Source organism: Harpegnathos saltator, unplaced genomic scaffold (assembly GCF_003227715.2).
Source record: "Harpegnathos saltator strain DR-91 unplaced genomic scaffold, Hsal_v8.6 scaffold8, whole genome shotgun sequence".
Classification (NCBI taxonomy): Eukaryota; Metazoa; Arthropoda; class Insecta; order Hymenoptera; family Formicidae; genus Harpegnathos; species Harpegnathos saltator.
Genome location: NW_020230648.1, coordinates 2,025,651 through 2,045,913, shown reverse-complemented (window position 1 = coordinate 2,045,913; position 20,263 = coordinate 2,025,651). Strand labels below are relative to the sequence as shown.

The 20,263-nt window shown below is 43.6% G+C and overlaps 1 protein-coding gene across 11 annotated transcripts in view; it reads left to right on the top strand.

Moving 5' to 3' along the window:
- The window catches only part of Prosap (SH3 and multiple ankyrin repeat domains prosap), a 231,773-nt gene that overhangs the window by 166,444 nt on the left and 45,066 nt on the right, over positions 1 to 20,263 (top strand). For 8 of the 11 annotated variants that reach the window (XM_025306690.1, XM_025306699.1, XM_025306696.1 and 5 more), the window contains 2 exons: positions 4,469 to 4,940; positions 9,522 to 9,541. In XM_025306690.1, coding sequence (XP_025162475.1) covers positions 4,517 to 4,940; positions 9,522 to 9,541 — 444 coding nt within the window. In that variant the 5' untranslated portion in view covers positions 4,469 to 4,516. The remainder of the gene's footprint in view (positions 1 to 4,468; positions 4,941 to 9,521; positions 9,542 to 20,263) is intronic. The other 3 variants (XM_025306698.1, XM_025306694.1, XM_025306693.1) reach the window with 2 other exon arrangements.

The following is a 20,263-nucleotide window of genomic DNA, read 5'->3' as shown; positions in this document are numbered from 1 at the left end:
TGTCTCGAAAATGATGATATTTCATCAAGCATCTCCCGTGCCTCGCGTTCATTATTGTGACTCTGGTCTGTCCTTTCTGGCTGCACCGCTCAACTAGTGCAATCAGTTAGAGCGAGCCAACTATGTTTCTTCTCACTCTAACTGATTGCGCCAGTTAAAGAGCAATTAAAGAGCAGCTAAAAAGAACAGATCCGTAGAGCCAGCCTCCTCGCTAGAGGTTTTTCTGGCGCGTTCCAGCAAAGAGAGACGACGCACGATTTCTCGGGCTACGTTCCTACGTGGCGCGTCATAAAAGTGCCGCGCGTCGCTGCTCCATTACCGATCGTGACGCAAGTACCGCGCCTTAATCGCGGGATTACACGGTTCTCGCGCAAAAGCTTTCGCGCGGGACACACAACACGCGAGCCCGAATTGCGAAATAAAAGTCGGACGTTGGCGACTGTGACGGCGCTCGGTGACTTCGTCTTCGTCGTCATCCGCGCTGAAAAGTTTATCAAGTGAAAGCGCGGCCGTGCGAGTGTGAGCGCTCGCGCGCTCGTACGTCGCTTGTTAAGACGTCAGTTATCGCCGGCCGATGATTAATCCGACAGGTTGGAGGCGGAATTATAAAACGGCGAAACGCGTTATCGCGGTGAATGCGCGCGCGTTCACAGATGCGAGAGGCCGCGAGATAAAGACGGATGCGCGGCGCGTCGCTCTGCGACGATACGTATATCATGCCGGCCGTAGTCCATCATTGTGATGAGGAGGAAGGATAGAGGTCCATTTATCAGAGGCTCGTTCATAGAAATCAGCCCGCGCCGAACGAGATGACTCAAAAGGTATCCGAGATTATCAAAGATCGTTTCATCTTATCTCTCAAGTTTATGAATCGTGCATCTTCGGATTACACCCACCCGGCGGATCCTCTGAGGGCTTTTCGGCCCTTTCGCGGCTAACGGCAACCAGTCGTCGAAGCGAGAGTCGAGAGACGAGCGCGCCGCGCTGCTCTCTCTCTCTCTCTCTCTCTCTCTCTCTCTCTCTCGTCGGGATCAAAAGCGGGCAGGTCGGCTAGTTAATTAATTCGTACAAACGCCTGTCGTCATACGGTAATTCGAAAACATGCAAGAGGAATCGCCGCGCGTGTTCAGAGTCGGGCTCTCGAATGCGAATTCGAGGGCCGACCTCGGACCTGGAGTTTTTCAAAGAATCGCACTTTATTAGCCGCAACTCTCCCGAATGAATTCTCAATGGTACGTCGGTGACGTGAATCGTCCGTATTGTGACTGCCACAAACTTGTGTCGGCGCGCATGCTCTTGCCAATTTAAGCACCGAAACGCGTTAGTTCGCAATTCGTTATTTCACGGACGTTTATTTTTGCATGCACGAAGGGACGCCAGGTGTGACCAGGTTTGATCAGGACTATCAATTTCTATTTCGGTTCTTCGAAAGCTTCATACTTGTCAAATTTTCGAGAACATTAAATCGTCGAATAAAATTCCAAAGTGTGAGTATATTTGGAATTTCGAGAAGTCGATTAAGTTCTGTGAGAGGAGCCTCGATGTTTCCAACGTATTGCAAGCAACACGTAGAATCGGAAGACTCGAAGCCCTATCGTCGAATTGTTCAAAGCTTCGAATATATCAAGCTACGTCCATTCTTTGATAATTCTTAGCATATATATACGTAGAGAATTGCTCGGTGCTCACGGAGTCGTCGACCCTGCCGCGCACGCATCGCACGTCGCGCGACGCGAAGGTGAGCGCGCAGTTAATTTGCATAATCAATTCAAAACGATGAGTTTCGCGCTTCGAACGGATCGGTCATTCTTTTCCCCACGGCTCGGCGTGGAAGAAAAGCCATCGGGGGCTGGCGTTATATAAATTACGCTCGCGTCTCTCTCCTGTCGGAGAGGTGCTCCTGCGATTGTCCAGGCAGCGCGGCGTAGTAGCGGGCTAGCGCCCGAGTAGAAAAATTAATAGGACTCTGGTAAGGGACTGATTATTTTTTTCTAACATTAATCGGACCCTAGTAGGGATAGTTAGACAAGGACCCTACAAGATGTGTGAGAAATGGTTTAACCGGTCCTTATAAGGCAGTGTTGCGAGGGCCTTATAAGGCAATATTTAATAGGGTCTTATAAGGGAATATTTTTATTACTGCTTGAGTAAAAATATATTCCTTTTTCTTCATTCCAAGAAATTTAGACTGTAATTTCTTTACTTCTTTATAACCTTGTTGGTGTACAACAAGAACTTTTTACTTTAAAAATATAGCACACTTCACAGTAAAATATAGCATTCTTTACACATAAAAATCCTGCCACTGTTTTCATTAAAGTTTGCTGCATTTTAAAACGAAGGTAACACTAGAAAAGAGACCAATGAATATGGTAATTAATAAAGCTAATAAAATTTATTTTTAATTGCGGTAATTGCGTACGATTAAAGAATTTTTAAAAGGACCAGATAAAGCGTACTTACTAAAACAATATTACATTATTTTATTATACGCAATTTTATTATACGCTTCAGATCTTACTAATTTTCTATAACAAAACTTAATTTTGTATATCTAAAGCATTCTTAAAAGATCCTTCTAAGGACCTTCTCAGCTTTTCCTATCAAAGCCTTACTTATTAGATCTAAGGCATCCTTAAAAAATCCTTCTAAGGTCCTTATCAGTTTTCCTCATCAAAGCCTTATTTCGTAAAATCGTAAGGTATCCCTAAAAGATCCATCTCGGGGCCTGATGTGGTAATAATGAGGCATCCCTTTTTAAAGCATTCTACCTTCAGCCTTATCGGGGGCCTTATGCTTCATGAGGATGGCCCTAACAATTTTTTACTCGGCCGGTGGCAGTCGGCAGACTCTTGAGCCACGTAGTAGCGTCGCTTCGATTTGGATCTTTGATTACGCATCACAGAGCCGACGTGCGCTGGAAAAATAAAAAAAGGCTTTTGCGCACGGAGAAGAAGGAGAGAGAGAGAGAGAGAGGGGGGGGGGAAGCGAAGGAGGGAAAATCGTGTATTGCGAGATATAAAATCTTTTTTACGAGCCTTAAAAATCTCCGCGGCGTCCGGCGCCGTTTCTTTATTTCCATTGCGGTAATCCCGTCTCCTCCCTTTACCGTTAGCTTCTCACTGCAGCTGTAAATAGCGAATCTCCCGTCGTTTTAATTTCTTCTTTATCTTCTTCGACCAGAACGCCCCTGCCCCTCCCCCTTCTCGCGTTGTCACTTGCGTGCGGCGTTGTCATCTTCTTCGTCGTCGTCGTCGTCGTCGTCGTCGTCGTTGTCGTCGTCGTTGTATTGTTGTTGTGTTGTTTCCCGTCGAGTACATATACCGTTTACGACACTTACACGCTCGTTAACGAATCCGCGCTTCACCAGACTCGCGCACGCTCCTGGGATATAATTATCTTTTTTCTACGTCGCGATGCCATTGCTGGAGTCGAGCATGGTGTGTTTTGCACAAATTGTGTAAACGACTCAATGAGATACTGAGATTATGGAAGAAATTAATGAGATGAGAGGTTTGGGTATCTCAAGCACTGTACTTGAAATCCATTAAAAATTACAGAATAGAATCAAATTATTGTATTTAATTTAATTTTTTTTAATTACAGATCGATCAGTAAATTTCTTCCAACACCGCGTATTTTGATTATAAGAATTTTTCGCATATATATATATATATATATGTATATATCAGGGGTTTATATGTGTATACAGGGTGTTTAAAAAAAAGGTTTACGTCTTTAAGGGCAGATGGTACTCGCAAAATGGAGGAAAAAAGTCGTCGAAAATATCAGTCGAAAAATTAATATTCTCGGAGTTATGAACAATTATTTATTATAATTAAAGCAAGGGACTTACTCGCTTCTGGTGCTTTTTCCTTATCTGATGTAACTTGTCTACGTCATTTATCGATGAAGAGAGTATCATACTTTAAAGAAATCTCTAAAACGAATCTCTTCGCTCTTGCTCGGAATATAAACAAGCATCTATTTTCTTCCCACTTACACGCACGCTTCACCAAGCAATTGTTAGTCGCATACCCTGGTAAATAGTGAACAGTTGCAGAGAGCTATCACAAAGTTTTCACGGTACGGTAAGAATTACATCGTATTACTTTAATAAAGAAATAGCAAAAATGCACTTCATATACCAGATGCGAGTAGACCCCTTGCTTTCATGAAAATAAATAATTGTTCATAACTCCAATAATATTAATTTTTTGATGTTTATGTTTATTAAGACTTTTTATTAGGACATTTTGTGAATACTCTCTGCCCTTAAAGTCCTGAATCCTCTTGTAAATGCTCTGCATAGTTGCTCTTCGCTAATACATTAAAGGAACTTTATTTCATCAACTTTCTTATACACCCTTCTAGTGGATGTAGAGATGTCAATGATTGTATTTCTTACTATAACCGTTGCTAACAAGAATATCATCAATGATCAGTGATTTGAACTTTTCCGTTGCAGATGTGAGCTAGTGAAGGTGGGATCCTCAGGAACCGCGAGGTCCTCGCAATGGAGGCGGGACCAAAGCAACAGCAGCAGCAGCAGCAGCAGCAGCAGCAGCAGCAGCAGCAGCAGTCGCCACAACAGCAACCGCCTCAGCAGCAACAGCAGCAGCAGCAGACTCCGCAGCAGTCTCCTCAGCAACAACAGCAGCAGCAGCAGCAACAGCAGCAACAGCAGAACTCTCCTAGTGCTGGCGGTACGGTGCAGCCTCAGGGCCAGGTCGTTGTACCTCAGGGTGGCGGCGCGACGCAGGGTCAAGGTCAGCAGACGCAGGATGCGCTCACGGCGGCGGAGAATACCCCCGTCGACGAGGGTGTGCTGCTCGCCAGAGTCCACGTGCCCGAGCTCTACGTCAGCAAGTGTCTACAGTTTCCCAAGGATCAGCTGGTCTGGGACGTGAAGCAGCAATGCCTGGCATCCTTGCCCAAGGTATGAAAGGACTTGTCGTAGGTAGCCGAGTTTCTCTCTCTCTCTCTCTCTCTCTCTCTCTCTCTCTCTCTCTCTCTCTCTCTCTCTCTCTCTCTCTCTCTCTCTCTCTCTCTCTCTGTGTGTGTGTGTGTTTCTTCCTCTCTTCTTCTCGCTTATATCCCGAATCTCTTCTGAGGGACACTTTGAAAAGAGCCTGTGGAGGAGGGCGTATCGCGACGCTCCCTTTACGACGATCGAGCGATTTCTCCCCTTTCCTTCCCCCGCGCCCCCGGCTAATATTTATCTCCCGACTGCTCGATAGCGACGGATAGACGGACAGACGGACGTACGAAAGAACGAACGAACGAATGGACGGATGGACAGACAGGCAGGTTGCCGCGGTGGAAGATGAGGGGGAGAAATTGAAAACGGAACGCATTATTCTCTTTCGCGGCAATAAATCCCGCGCGTACTCTCTCTCTCTCTCTCTCCCCCCCTCTTCCCCCAGCCCTCATTCTCCCACTCACTCTTCTTCTTTCTCGTGTTATTTCTGACCGAACGATGCTTACGTCGGAAATTTATGAAGCCCGTGGCGGATTCTCGTTTTGCCGTCTCCATCGCGCGCGGGCGAGTCCTTCGTACGATAATTACACGTATTTTGTCGAGAAATTCCCCCGCTCGATCGAAAGCGCTGGTAAATATAATTCGTAACCCCGATTTAGCGCGGAATCGGCTCGCCCGCGCGCGTGTGCGAGAGAGAGAGAGAGAGAGAGACGGCGCGACGCGCGGTTGCGCCAGTGCGCGCGCGCGCGTACCTCCCTCTATCCTCGCTCCCCCCCTCCCCCCTCGTACGTGTGTGCACCACGTACGGCCCCGCGCGTTTCGTTGAGAAATTCGCCGCGATCTCTCGTAGCTGCAGCATAATATAATTCGTACCTGCGCTACCCGGGGCGATTTGTTCCCGCTGGAAATTGCGGTCGCGTGTATATTTCACGAGGATCGCCGAGTATCGATTAATCGCCGATTACGGTCGAACCCCATCGGATCTGTCATTTATCACCGTGCATCCGCTTCTCGCGTACCGCCGGGTCCCAAGGACTCCATCAGGCTTTTTTCGAAGGACGTTCCCTCCGTCCGCCCTCTCCTCCTCCACCTTCCTCTTCTTCTTCTTCTTCTTCTTCTTCTCCCTCTTCTTCTTCTTCTTCATTCCCCATCTCCCCCCTCCCCCACCCCCCCCTCTCTCTCTCTATCTCTCTCTCTCTATCTCTCTCTCTATCTATCTCTATCTCTATCTCACGCACACACACACACATACACACACACACACACTATCACGGCGTTCCTTTCCTTTCCTCCTTTTCGCCCTCTTCGTCGCCGCGAAACCACTCATAGTTCCTCAGGCGGCAAAAAGTACGCGCACAATGTTGCGCACCGAGAGAGCGAAGCAGCGGCAGCTCTCGCGCGCGAGAGCGAGAGCGCGCTTTACATGCCGATTTCGCGAGATTGCAGACAGCGCGAAATTAAGAGCCGCCAGAGCGAGTAATGACGAATTCTCGAGGCGAGGAGAGAGAGCGAAATTCCAGTGTCTGCTGCTCTCATGGCGGATCGTCCCATGGGGGACTGTCGAGAGTCACGAAGTACGCCGGGTTCAAAGACGGTAATCGGATCGAGTCCACCCTCTTCCGTCGCTCGTCTTTATCCGAGAGCGTTGAGGCTTTTCCTTGCGGGGAAACATCGGTGCTCTCGACGCGCGTTTCATTGATCCGACTATACCGGCGCAATCAAGCATCAAATCATTTGCATGTATCCTTCTTCACATTTATAAAACGAATTCAGAGAGGTTTCAGCGTGACAGACACATCTAAATATCACTTTCTTCCTGTTTTCTTTCAACTTCGCAAGGCTAATCTCGAGATCGGGAAGAGGAAGCCAAGAATTTACACTATTTCTTCCTCCGAGATTTTTTCTCTCTCTCTCTCTCTCTCTCTCTCTCTCTCTCTCTTTTTTTTTCTTTTTGAAACAGTCTGAAGAGAAACGGCGAACTACCCGCCGAACGGTCGCCAAATTCTCCAGCTGTAATTTTATACTCTTTTACCTCTCTGATCTCTCTGTGTGAATTCCCTCTCGCACGATTCCAAAGAAATCACGTCCGATTCGGTCTACAACGCGTTGCGCGCGATTCGATACTCGTCATCGCCTTTGAATACCACCAGGTACTCGTTCACGTCGTACTCTCGTCCGACTCTTGGGAACTTTGACGACCGCACAAGCACGTGTTAGACGCGCACCTTGTTGCCGAAGACGCGTGTCGAGGATGAACATGCACACACGCGCGAGTATATCTCTCTGTTGGGCGAAATAGAGACTAGAATATCGATATGTGTGTGGCTTTTCGCTTTCTGTCAAGCCAGTCACGCTCAGTCTTCCGTCCTGTTATTTCTTTTCTTTCCACTTTCCTTCTCTTTCTCTGCTCCCTTCCTCCGCCCCTCTCACTCTCACTCTCTCTCTCTCTCTCTCTCTCTCTCTCTCTCTCTCTCTCTCTCTCTCTCTCTCTCTCTCTCTCTCTCTCTCTCTCTCTCTCTCTCTCTCTCTCTCTCTCTCTTTCTCTCTCTCCCTCCCTCCCCCCTCTCTCTCTCTTTCTTATTCACTCACTCACTCACTCACTCACTCACTCACTCACTCACTCTCTTTCTCTCTTGCTCTTGCTCTCGCTCTCACTGTCACGCAAGAATTTTCACGCGTGTCGTCTTTCTGCCCCACATGCTTGCCTTCCGGGACACAGGAGGTACAGCACAGAAACCCCGATATATGTTCCCGTTAAGTCCTCCGCAGAACAACGACTACTGACTGCTTATCACCTGACATTTTTGTTCTCTCGACCGCTTCGTCATCCCCTTTTCGTTTCTCTCGCAGATTCGTCGACTCGTCGACTCGTCTGCATATTTCGCGATATGTGTACATTTCTTTTAATTCTCTCTCACGCGCCACGTTCCACCAGGTCGATCCACAGAGTGTTCTGTTGGTGTGATTATTCGAGCAAAAATATGTACGCAACGACTGGTGCATCTGGCACGTGGGAGGGAGAGACTTCAAGCGATCTGGATACGCGCAGTACCAGTACACGGCGCATTGATCGGATCATACGCGCGTTTTCCGTTTTGCATGAAGAAAAAAGAACAACGCGTACTGGTACGCGTCTTGATCCCGTTTCAAAAGTCCCGTCGAACCCATTGATTACCGTTTATGATTTCGTTACACACGTATACATGCACACGTACATACATACACGCACGCGTACACACTCGTGTGTGTGTACGCTATACTTTCTCTCATTGAGATATATTTTACACCCTGCGCTCACAGGATGAATTCGACGACCGTTTGCATCGCATTAAATATTGGCGCGTTAATACGAGAGAGAGAGAGAGAGAGAGAGAGAGAGACGTTAACTTTCCATGTGACAATTATCGTAAAAAAAGAATCATATATATATATATAACATATATATATATATGTGTGTGTGTTAAACATATTAAGCGCCTGTCTTCCAATTCATCCTGGGATAACATTTTTCGATATGTATATGCACTTGTATTAATTACTCATACATTTATTATATACGTGTATAGATTTATATATACGTACATACATGTATATACATACGTATACATGCAGGATTGGTAAAGACATGTTTAAAGTAAAAAAAACCCAAAATATAATTTTCTTTTTGTTTGAAACAATTTTATGTTCTGAACATACATGTGTTCGGTTTTTGGTTTGAACATTTGATTTTTGATGAGATTTAGAATATAGTTGATTGTTTAATAAGAAAACTTTTCTTTAATCATTTCACTTAAATAAATTATGAAATATGTGCAAGATGTGAATTATTAAGTAAATAGATATAATATATATATATATATACATGTACATGTGATAATTATTTTTTTTTAATAATCGTGCAATAATGTATATATTTAATAATTTTACATCCAAAATTTATATTAAACGCTTAAAATGATACATGTTTTAAAAGATATATATATATATATATGTGTAAAATTTTCGAATGTTTAAAACATGTTTAAAACTTTTGTTGTAAACAAAGAGTTTAAAACAAAAGTCAATCATACATATGTATGTGTATATGTATATACATACATATACATACTCACATACATACATAGATGCGTATACATACGTGTATATATATATGTATACAGACATACATACGTGTGTGTATATATATATATATATATATATATATATATATATATATCGCCTCGCGAAGAGCGTGCGTGATCGTCGATGACAGTGTATTTTCTGATCTGTGGTGTTGTTGTTGTTGTTGTTTTTGCTTTTGCCTCACCCTGCACGGGGCGAAATACACTCCACACCCGCCACCACCAACCGCCACACGTCTGTGCTATCGTCTCGTGTTGTGGGGCCTATCTACGAACGCGCGCACAACCCCCCTTCGTACGAACGAATACAAATCCGCAAAACAAAAAAATACGCGCCTCCCGGGCCCTCCACCCTCCACTTCTCCGGTTGTGTTACGGATAAACCACCACCGCTTCTCCACCCCTTTCGAGCGCCTCGCAGGTGGCCACTTGGTACAGGGTACGTCTTCACTATTACTAATAGCATGCGACCACGCCTTTCGTTCCTCACCGATCGTCGTTCTCCCTGCTCCCCTTTTGTATTTATTGTTTCGCGACGAGTGCGCATAGCGAAGAGAGAGAGAATCCAGGCGACGCCTTGGAGAAGGATGGATATGTTCGTGTTTATATGTACATATATATATATATATATATATATTTCTCTTTTTTATTTTGCACATGTTGACCACTTGGCCGCGTGATATAACTTTATATTAATATGATTGAGTCGCGTGTCTGATTAGAAGAGAAATAATTAGTTTACGTAGTTGTGTATAATTTTGACGGAACAATCGGTACTCACGATACGAACTGATGAATACCTTCTTCTTATACATGCATCGGCGTGGCAACGTCGATTTATTAACTTTTGGTTTCGTGAGTTTGCAGAGAAAGTTGCGGTAAAACGCTGTCACGTCGTGCATTTGTTATACAATCCGGTTATGGTAGAAGAGGGTTACGTAAAGCGAATATTTTTGCACATTTTACTAACGAGGCGCTGTTACGTAACGACATTAATCAGCAATTTTCCGTTTTCTTTATGCACACCATTTAAAGTGCGGCGGTTATTTACGGGTCTTGACTCCGATAAGACGAGTGTTTCGCTTTATCCAAATTCGAGGAATCAAGAAGAGAAAGAAAGAATATATATAATACATACAGGGTGTCCGGGATCCTTCGGAAACGAAAAATTGTGTAGATTAATCAGGTCAAACTGAGAAGGAAAATCGTCTACCATTTTGCAAAAATTGCAGTAATTATTGAGTTATTAATGATTGAAAATGACCACATTTAAAGGATCTTTTAATTGATAACTTGAAAATTCGCGCACTTATTTGCCAAATGATGGAGAACTTTTTTCTTCGGAATAACCTAACCTACAATTATATGACGGCTCTGTGTCTAGTGTCCAGTGATAGATATGAACCCTAATTGAACCCTAAATCCTGAATCTGTCGCTAAGTACGCAAATTTTCAAATTATCAATTAAAATTCAAAATTTAATGAATGAAAATCAATTTTCATTCATTAATAACTTAATTGCCGTTGCGATTTTTGCAAAATAATACATGACTTTTCTTTTAAGTTTCATCTGATTAATCAATTTACAATTTTCCGTTTCCCGGAAAGATCCCGGATACCCTGTATAATACGATATTATATCTCTTTCTCTCTCTCGCTCTTTTCTTTTCTCTGTTCTCCAAACAAACCGATGAGACAATACATCATTTAGCATACGAAGACTATTCTCTCTCTCTCTCTCTCTCTCTCTCTCTCTCTCTCTCTCTCTCTTTCTCTCGCTCGCGTCGTCTCTTTGCGCTCACGTAGATCTCTCGAGTCGAGTACCATGATGTATACATCCGCGACATAGAATGGGGAAGATGGCGGTGTAATTTGAGGCGTTCTCATGTGTGGTACATTTTCGCCAAGTATCGACTAGCATGCTTGCATAGTGTACATAGTTCGTCGAGGCAATTTAGCAACGTGATTGTCCTTTAACTATCGATATTCCCGCACGGTGTGTAGTTGGCTGTAGTTGGCACGTTTGTCGCTTTGATGTATTAAGCGCAGTAGAGTAGCCGAGTTAAATTACGCGACGAAGGACGGGAAAAAGTTCGCGTCGTTAATTTCCCGACGTCTATTGACATTCGCCGTGTGTGACATCACGCTTTGCGCGTGTTCACGGCGATTCTTCTCGCGTCCGATCCCTTTTTGTTCGCGAGTGTCTAGGCACCACCGCACCTTCGGTTGGTAGCACTTGTGTACTACCGATATTCGTATTTTCATAGTTCGTATGTCCGCGAGAGATGTCGAGAAAAGCTTGGTCCCGACAGACGAATGCACGCTCGATCTGTGCGTATCGCGATGTTAACGCTTTATATGCGGGATATTTTGCACAGCTTAAGGGGTAACATCTGTGAGTGAACGCCTGAAAACACAGAGTAAGTTTGGGAATTTTTTGTAGTTAAATGACAACATAGATGAAAAATTGGTTTGAACGCCTCTAACGTGCGTCCCGTAAACTACACTAAGCAATTTTTTGTCATTATTTTGCCTCGAGATGGCGGCGCTGAAGTTCTCCAAGTAAAACCGCATTTTTCTCATGGGTTTTCTCTTCCCGCGGCTTGCAGCAGAAATGCTGTACACTTTCGAAAAGGACAGAAAGGCAAGATTTTTGTTAATCTACATTAAATTTGCTAGAGAAGTATATGTTAAAACACGTATATGTTAAAATATCGATTTTTGTAGAAATGGTGAACATTAGAAAAAAAAAGTTTTAGTTTTGTCCCAGAAATTCAGTGAAAAAAATATTTGCAATAACAAAAGTTTTTAACCGATTGTAAAGATCATGTGTACTTCTCTAGAGAATTTAGTTTAGCAGCTACTGTAAGAATTTCGAGTGGATCGGATGAAATTTGTTGAAGTTCTGCCGCAAGCCAATTTGAAAAACGTGGTTTCACTCGGAGAACTTCAGCGTCGCCATCTTGAAGCAAAATAATAACAAAAAATTGTTTTGTATAGTTTAAGGTATGCACGTTAGAGGCCTTCAAACTAATTTTCCATCGATGTTGTTATTTAACTACAAAAAATTCCCAAATTTACTCTGTATTTTCAGGCGTTCACTCAGATGTTACCCCTTAAGGGAGGATTCGTCTACTCGAGGAAAAAAGCAGAGAACAGAAAGGCAGCAGCCAATCAGAAGTCGCGCTGGTAGTTTGTGTCTCTCTCTCTCTCTCTCTCTCTCTCTCTCTCGAGAGAGAGAGAGAGAGAGAGAGAGAGAGAGAGAGTTCTGATTTCCACCTTTCTGTTTTCTCGATTCTTTTTCCTCAAATGTGAATCCTCCCTGAGCTACGTGCCGCGCGGGCTACTTTTGCCGATCAACAGCGAGAAAACGGCGTTGTCAATCTGCGAAGCAGATTCGCCGCTTCATCGACATGGGATCGGGAATTCGCCGCGTTGCCGGCAGATGAGCGCTGTAAAAGTCAAACACATCGCCCGCATGTAAAGTGTTAAGCGGCCAAGTGAAACGCGTAGCCCGCGAATTTCGAACACCCTCGCCGCGGCTTACCGGGTTCACGATACCGCTCGCACTTTCCACGTCGAGCGATGAAACATCGGCGAGATGGCGAGGTTAGCCGAACATTCAGGCGTCCGCGGCTCGCGGCTCGCGAGAGTCCCGTGACTGTGGCTCACTCGAGTGTGACATTTCCAGCGAGACCGCAGGAGTTTAGCCCGATGGATAAGGTACGTTTGACCGCGACTCACGCGACTCATGGGCTCACACGCGCAGGTGCGCATGCGCCGCGCGTCAGCGACATGTGCGTAACGCGCCGCGCCGCGTGGCGCGGGGTGGAAGGAGAGATATTTTCGCCGGCTCGCGCCGTGTTAATGCACCTTCCGGCGCGGCGTTACGCGCCGCGTTTTGCATCATAATGCGCATTGATGTAACACAGCAAGGCCCAAAGGATATCCGCGATTCTCGGCCGGGCGAGTGTCCTCGATCGAGGTCGCGCGCGCCATGCCGTCGGCCTCCTCCGGCGCGGCGCGAGACCATCGCGCCGCGCACGCTGCGCGGCTGCTGATGTTGCTGCTGTCTCTCTGACGTTGCTGCACGCGGTGACTTTCGTTTTCGCCGGGAGGTTAACGAAACCGTTGAACCCACATCGATTCGCGCCTCGCGTTCTCGCGGACGGGAGATGGCGGCGCTTCGACGACCGGCGGCGTTCCACGGCGACGCGGACGCCTCTCTCGCGCGCGCGCGAGAGACGTTGTCGTCCGCGCGAGTCTGAGTGAGAAAAATTACGCTGAGTTTACGCTCGCTCGGCCGACGCAATCGTACTCTCTTCGAGTGAGTCAGTGGAAATGTCCCCGATGGGATCGGTGAAAAGGGTGTTTCACGGACAATCGTTGAGCGCGTTGAGTGATCTTCAGTGAAAACACGCCCGCTTGAGAGACGCTTCGCGCCTTAAATCTGATTTGCGGACCGGAGCGGAGGTAAGATCTCACCGCAAATTCTGTGGCGCACAAATCCGCCACACGCTGTGCCACGTTTAATCCCTTAGCTATTAACGACGGGAATATCCGCGGAAAGAAGAGCGGCGGCCCAAACTGCTGATGGCGCAAAAATATTCGCGCATTCCGGAATACAAAAAAAAAATAATACTTATAACAAAGCAATTGTTGGGCGTTATATTTTTTTGTTTCTGAATTTTAAATTCAATGACCCCGAAGACATAAACATATGTCTTGCTCCAGTTGCTCCGTCATAAGTATTTATTCCTTTTTAATGCGAGGATATTTCCTTCGACACAGCAGAAGCCATTTTCCTTTCCGCAGATATTTCCGTCGTTAACAGCTTAGGGATGAAACTTGCTGCGTTCATGGACGATGGATTTCTATGCGCTTTGCGCGCGGTGACACTAACTATGTTTGCAAACTCTATCAGCAATGGAAACAATTGCTGAACTGCACCTTTCAGTAAGATTTTACTGATTGCCGTGTTATATTTATAATCGATTCACCGGTTATTGAGCATAACATTTCAGTATATGCGGAATACACTGTTTCCAATTTAGAAAATAATTTTGGGCTTTGTTGAGATATCACGATATTTCTCCGGGAAGAGAAAGTGGAATCGTATTTTCTTCGCGAAATCTCTCGTTGGAATTTTTCCGCATAGAAAATTTCTTTGGATCGAACCGGGGTCTAGTTTGATCTCCCGAAATCTGGATTTAAGTTACATATAAAGTGTATGAAAAGTATCGGGACGGCGAAATATCTAAAATGTTTAGTTTTCGAGATATTTCGCTGTCCCGGTACTCTCCGTACACCCTGTACAATTATATTGCATGTGATATATTAAAAAGATGATGGGAGACATGAACACCGACATGAAGCAGTTTTCGTAGTTTCCATTTGTTCCAGTTGGTTTCATAAAATTGTAAACGTTTTTACAGAAATATAAATAGAAATATTTTATAGAGATATAATATTTGAACTACACGGATTCCAAGTTGGAAGCCCAATGTTACCTTGATATCTTTCCTGGTTTTTATTTCGCACTAGAATTTTTATTTTTTATTCTGTTGAATACAATAGAATATGCAATAGTTTATGCAAAAATGGAACGCTCTGTTTGGCACTGTTTGAAAGGTATAACAATGTTATTTCGACTGAAAAAAAAAAAACGCAAGTTTACATAGTATAACATTTCTGTTTCGATTTTTTGCCAAGGAATGAAAAATTTTTGGAATAAAGCTAAGAAATTCCCAGCTGGTGCCGCAATCGAACAAACGATTTTGCGGCAAATTTGGTAATTCTATCTACGCCGTGTTCGAGAAAATCCTGAGAAATTTCCGCCTGAGTCCCGATCAGAGCAGTATCGCGATACCCTTGCGTCATCTTCCGAAACCTCTCGAGTCTCTCCGAAAATATTCCACCTCCTCCGTGCCTCTCGCGAAAAATGCACGGTATATTTCCTTTGTTCTTCCCGTCTTCGAGGCCCGCGAGTGCGGCACACGTATCCAAGGAGCAGCGGCGCTCACGGGTTATACAGGGTTATACTCATTTTTCGAAATTTCCGAAGGCGGTAAATTATCGCGCTCGGTCGTCCATTCCGTTTAGCCGAGGCGAGGAGGAGAGAGTGTATCGATCTGTCGAGGCACGCCGCGTGCTGCTCCTTAGGTCGTGAACGAGCAGAGCCGGCCAAGAAATTCGTTACCCTTCTTGTTACCTTCCCGCGCCAGACGCTCTAAATACACCGTGTGCCGCTAACGACGCCGGCTCGTTACTCCTTTCGTGTATATCGCTTTCGATCACCTTGGCCTAAGGGGCCCATTCTCGCGTTAAAATTGCTCCACCTTCTCCTTCCTACGGAGTTTACTCGCGTCTCATAGGTACTCTCTCTCTCTCTCTCTCTCTCTCTTTCTCTCTCTCTCTCTCTCTCTCTCTCTCTCTCTCTCTCTGTCTCTCTCTCTCTCTCTCTCTCTCTCTCTCTCTCTCTCTCGCCTTCGCCGCCGATCGAGAATGGGATACGGAATCGATAGGGCCCCTTGCACGATTCGCCGAAAGTCGTCTAAGGAGCTTGCCCGAACGGAAATAGCTAGATGCGAATCGTGCCGAGCAAGGAAGGGAATGCCTTACATCCGATGTGGTAATTCTCGGCAGCGAGCGTTGCGCCTGCATAGAGGCGCTGAGTGATACAATCATTGCTATCGTGAATTTATCGGCGGGTTGTGCGTACAAAAACAAACTTGAGAAACAAAATCTCTGTCTATAGAGTATTGGCGAAAAGTGGCCGTGTGAAAATAGGTGAAAACAGCGCGCTACGTTCGTATATGTAGAGTGTTTAACCCTGTAACTCCCGACTTTTTTATAAGTGTTTTAAGAATAAAATTTGAGTTTTTTTTTTTTAACTAAGCAGACTGTAAACAGTGATAACCAAAAGAAAATATAAGAATTTTATATCTACGAAAAACTACGGAATTTTCTGACGTATCAAATGATTCTTGATTTTTTTCAAATTTTTGTTTATTGTTTATTGGTAATTATGACTTGGATCCTAAAAGCATATACGAAATGAGCAACAGAGAAAAATGAAGGGTAATCTATACGACATAACTCTGATAATCAGCTTGACATTTTTTTTAGTTGAAACTTTACTATATTTGTGAGTGAAGTTTCTCATTCAGAGCGTCAAGCTTACTATTTCAGAAGAATATCTTATAGATCATCATTTAGATAGTCAATCGTCCCTTCATTTTTCGCCGCATAAAAAGCGCTGTAGGTCACCAGGTTTCACGAAAATAGGTTAATTTCTTGATTTTCGTGTCTACCATATTGGATTCGCCATTTTGAATTTCTGTATTCTTTTAATTTCACATTTTGCAACTGAGAAAGCTTCCAAATGTATAAAATTATAACAGATTCACCATTCTATTCATTTATAGTGCACTTCTAGATGTCAGTGACAATGCTATCTATACCTACTCGGAATTTGACAAAACATGTTATTATTAAAACTGAGCTAAAAACAGACTGAACCGAATCTACATACAATCTATGTACCATTTTTTAGAAGAGGAATTCACCTTTGGCGCAAACAGTGACGCAAAGAAAACGAAAATATCTCCTTTTTTGACTAACTTATGGATTCTTAAATGCGTTTCTGGTAACTATAATCACCAGTAGGCGTTAAAGGATTAAAGAAAAGGGTTTAGGACTTTTTAAGACGGGGGAAAAGGACCTGATAAAGATGGATCGAAAAGTTAATATTGTGGGAGCAATTATCTATTTTAACGAAAGCAAAAGACTTACTCGCTTCTCGGTGCATTGCTATACACGAAATGCATTTCTTGGTTGTCATTTTTTGGTCAGAGCAATACGATGTCATTCTTATTGTAATAAATAGGAGAAAATGGATGTTTGTTCACATTCCGAGCAAGAGCGAAGAGACTTTTTTCAGAGATTCCTTTAAAGCACGGTACTTTCTTCACCGATAAATGATACAGACGAGTTACAGTCTGTAAAGTAAGAGCGTGTACGGGTTAATGCGTAGAAAAATTTATTTTTAATGATTTTCAAGTACATGGATTTGTTGTACTCCATGAGAAGAAAAACGCTATACTATATTAATAATGAGTCCAGTCACCACCGGCATTGATAATAATTGCCTGGCATCTGCCGAGGCATACTTTCCACCAAGTTGACTGTGTATTCGTTCGGTAAAGACCTCCAAATGACACGAATTTGTCGTGTCAGCTGCTTCAAAGTGCGCACCCTTTTTCCTCGAAGCTTGTGCTTGAGATATGCCTCACAATACGGCTAAAAAAAAACTAGGACGATATTTGAAGTGCCAACTGCCATTTATGCCGTACACGCTCTTACTTTACAGACTTACTTTACATCAGAGAATAAAAAAGCGCGAAAGAAGCGAGTAAGTCACTTGCTTTAATTAAAATAAATAATTATTCGTAATTCCAGCAATATTAATTTTTTTACCCATGTTTGTCGGGGCTTTTCTCCTCCATTTTGTGAGTCCTGCCATCCTGTATAGTTATTCTCCGCTAATATGTCAGAGGAATTTTATTTCTCAAGGTTTTTTTTCTATACTTTGCCAGTGACTTTGAGATGTTAATGATTACATTGTTTACCTTATTTGGGAAGAAATTATTCTTAATGCAGAAATTTCGACTCAGCGTATAATAATGAATTTGTGTATCGCCATGATTTTGCGGTGAAATTTTATTTTCGTTCGTCATAAAATCAATGAGATTTAAGACGAGGCCGTAAGGTGAAAGTGTTTTTACTGCTTACTGAAACTCCTTTCGCTGATTCACTTTGAGCGAACAGAGGCGAACAGCACTTTTTGTTATAAGAGTTTGCCGCGGATTCTCCATCGAACGCGGAATTATCGTCGGAATTACAATTTTTATCGGATTCACACACACACGCACGCGCGCAGAAGCAAAAATTCACAATATTGCTGCTATGTTTTGAAACTGGCGTGAATAAAAATTCACGGATAATTCCTATTTCGAAGCTCTATAACGTCGGTAGTTCGCATTAATTTGATCTCGCTCGCTCGCTCAATATACCCGTCGACGAAATTGTTATTAGCTGACGATAGCTGGCTCCTGGAAGCGATCTCGCCGAGATCGCGACGCGACCGCCCGGTGCTTATCGTCTCAAATGTGCATGATCCTGCGATATCACTGCGTCGCGACAAACCGAATATTAGCGCGGCGCGGCGATGGTGTATCGTTGCATATCCGGCAGGAGGATCTCTCAGCGCGGATAAATTCAGCCCGACACGGCGGAGGATCTCCCCCTGGCAGGATCGAAGGCAGAGAGAACTTCGTAGGCGTAGACGATCACCGTGATCCACGATTGTGGACCAGGATCATCCTTTACTTCTGATAGGATCGCCCCCCTTTCTCTTATTCGATCTCCCGCTCGCGGCTCCGGGCTATCTACACGTCGTCACTTTGTAGCGCATATTTTTCTCGCGCCTGCACCGTGCAATAAAGTTCCCTTTACGTTTATCGGCTAATAATTCATATCGGGAGAGGTTACTAAATTGTGATATGCGTGCATGCGATACGAGGCGGGAGGAAGAGGAAAAAGTACAAGTCCTCGGAATCGGAAGTTCAGGGAAGGGATTCTCGGGGGGGAGAGGGGGGATGGGTTCAATCATTCTCATATGAAATACAGTTTTCACCGTCGACAAAACTCGATTGTGGATCTCAACACAATAACACTAGTCTACATTTTGCGACTTTTTTTTTTTTTTTTTTTTTTTTCACAAAAAGAGTGACACATGATTTCGATAGGACTTTTCCCGCAGATTACAAGTCTGAAGAATCCAAAATGTTCCATCACGTCAGAGACGTTGAGAAAATGGCGGTTAAAATGTGAAAAAAAAACGCTTTTTTGGCACCTTTTAAACCTCTGTCACAAGGAAACGGGACGTGAGGACAATACTGTACGTGGGCTCAAATTAAAGCTTGAACCTTAAACTTTAAGTATATAACGCTAAATAGCATGTGACAATACTGTGGAATCGTGTGGCACTGGTTTTTCGACTAGGCGCGCGCCAATTTAGACGCCGCGTTTGACAGTGAACCTGATTACAACGGACAGTCTCAAGTAAGCAAACGTAAGATAAAATAGCTTAAAATAAGAAAATTTAAGACAGCTATTGAAGGTTAACATAAATCGTCGGTAATCAGATTGGTAGCTAAACTGTAATCAAGTTAGTGGCTGAACGCTAGCGTTCACTCGGGAGACCCAGAGTTGATTCTTGGCAGACGTTTGCGTATATCTTTTCCTTTCGTGCCTACACCACTTGAAGACACATTCATAGTTTCAAGTACTTATTAATTACTTGCAGCATGTTTATTCATTCGTAGGAGGAAAAGTATTTTTGGGATTTTCAGAATTTGCTTTTGCGAAATTCATTCATTTTAACATTAGGATTGAATAGATCCTCAAAAGAACAGTTTCGTTAATATTTATATATATATATTTTTTTATATATTTCATTAATTTTTTTTATAATTTATAGTAACTTCTTTAAACCATTTTATTTTAAGTTGGTTTCTTTTATATAAGCTTATTTTAGGCTTTACAGGGCAACTAGGTTCACTGTTAAACGTCCAGTCAAGAAACCAGTGCTACACGACTCCACACAGTATTGTCACATGTTATCTAGCGTCATATATTTAAAGTTTAAGGTTCAAGCTTTAATTTGAGCCTACGTACAGTACAGTATTGTATCACGTCCCGTTTCCTTGTCACCTTGAGGTTCAGAAAGTGCCAAGAACGCGTTTTTTTTTTTTTTTTCACATTTTGACCGCCATTTTCTCAAAAATGTGACGTGATGGAACACTTTGGATTTCAGTTTCGTAATCTACGGGAAGAATTCTATCGAAATCATGTGTCACTCCTTTTGAAGTGACAAAATATCAGTGTCGACTAGTGTAATCGTTTAAACATCGCCATAAGTTTCGATCAGAATTCTGTGACCCTCAGCCACCGTTTTCTTCTTTAATTGAAAAACAAACACAAAAGCCACGCGTCGTCGAAAATGCTCTTTAGGAAGCTCTTCATTTTCAAGATGGTATCAACACCGCGTCTAATTGCTGAATAAATGAAACTAAATATCACGGATTAATATTAAAAT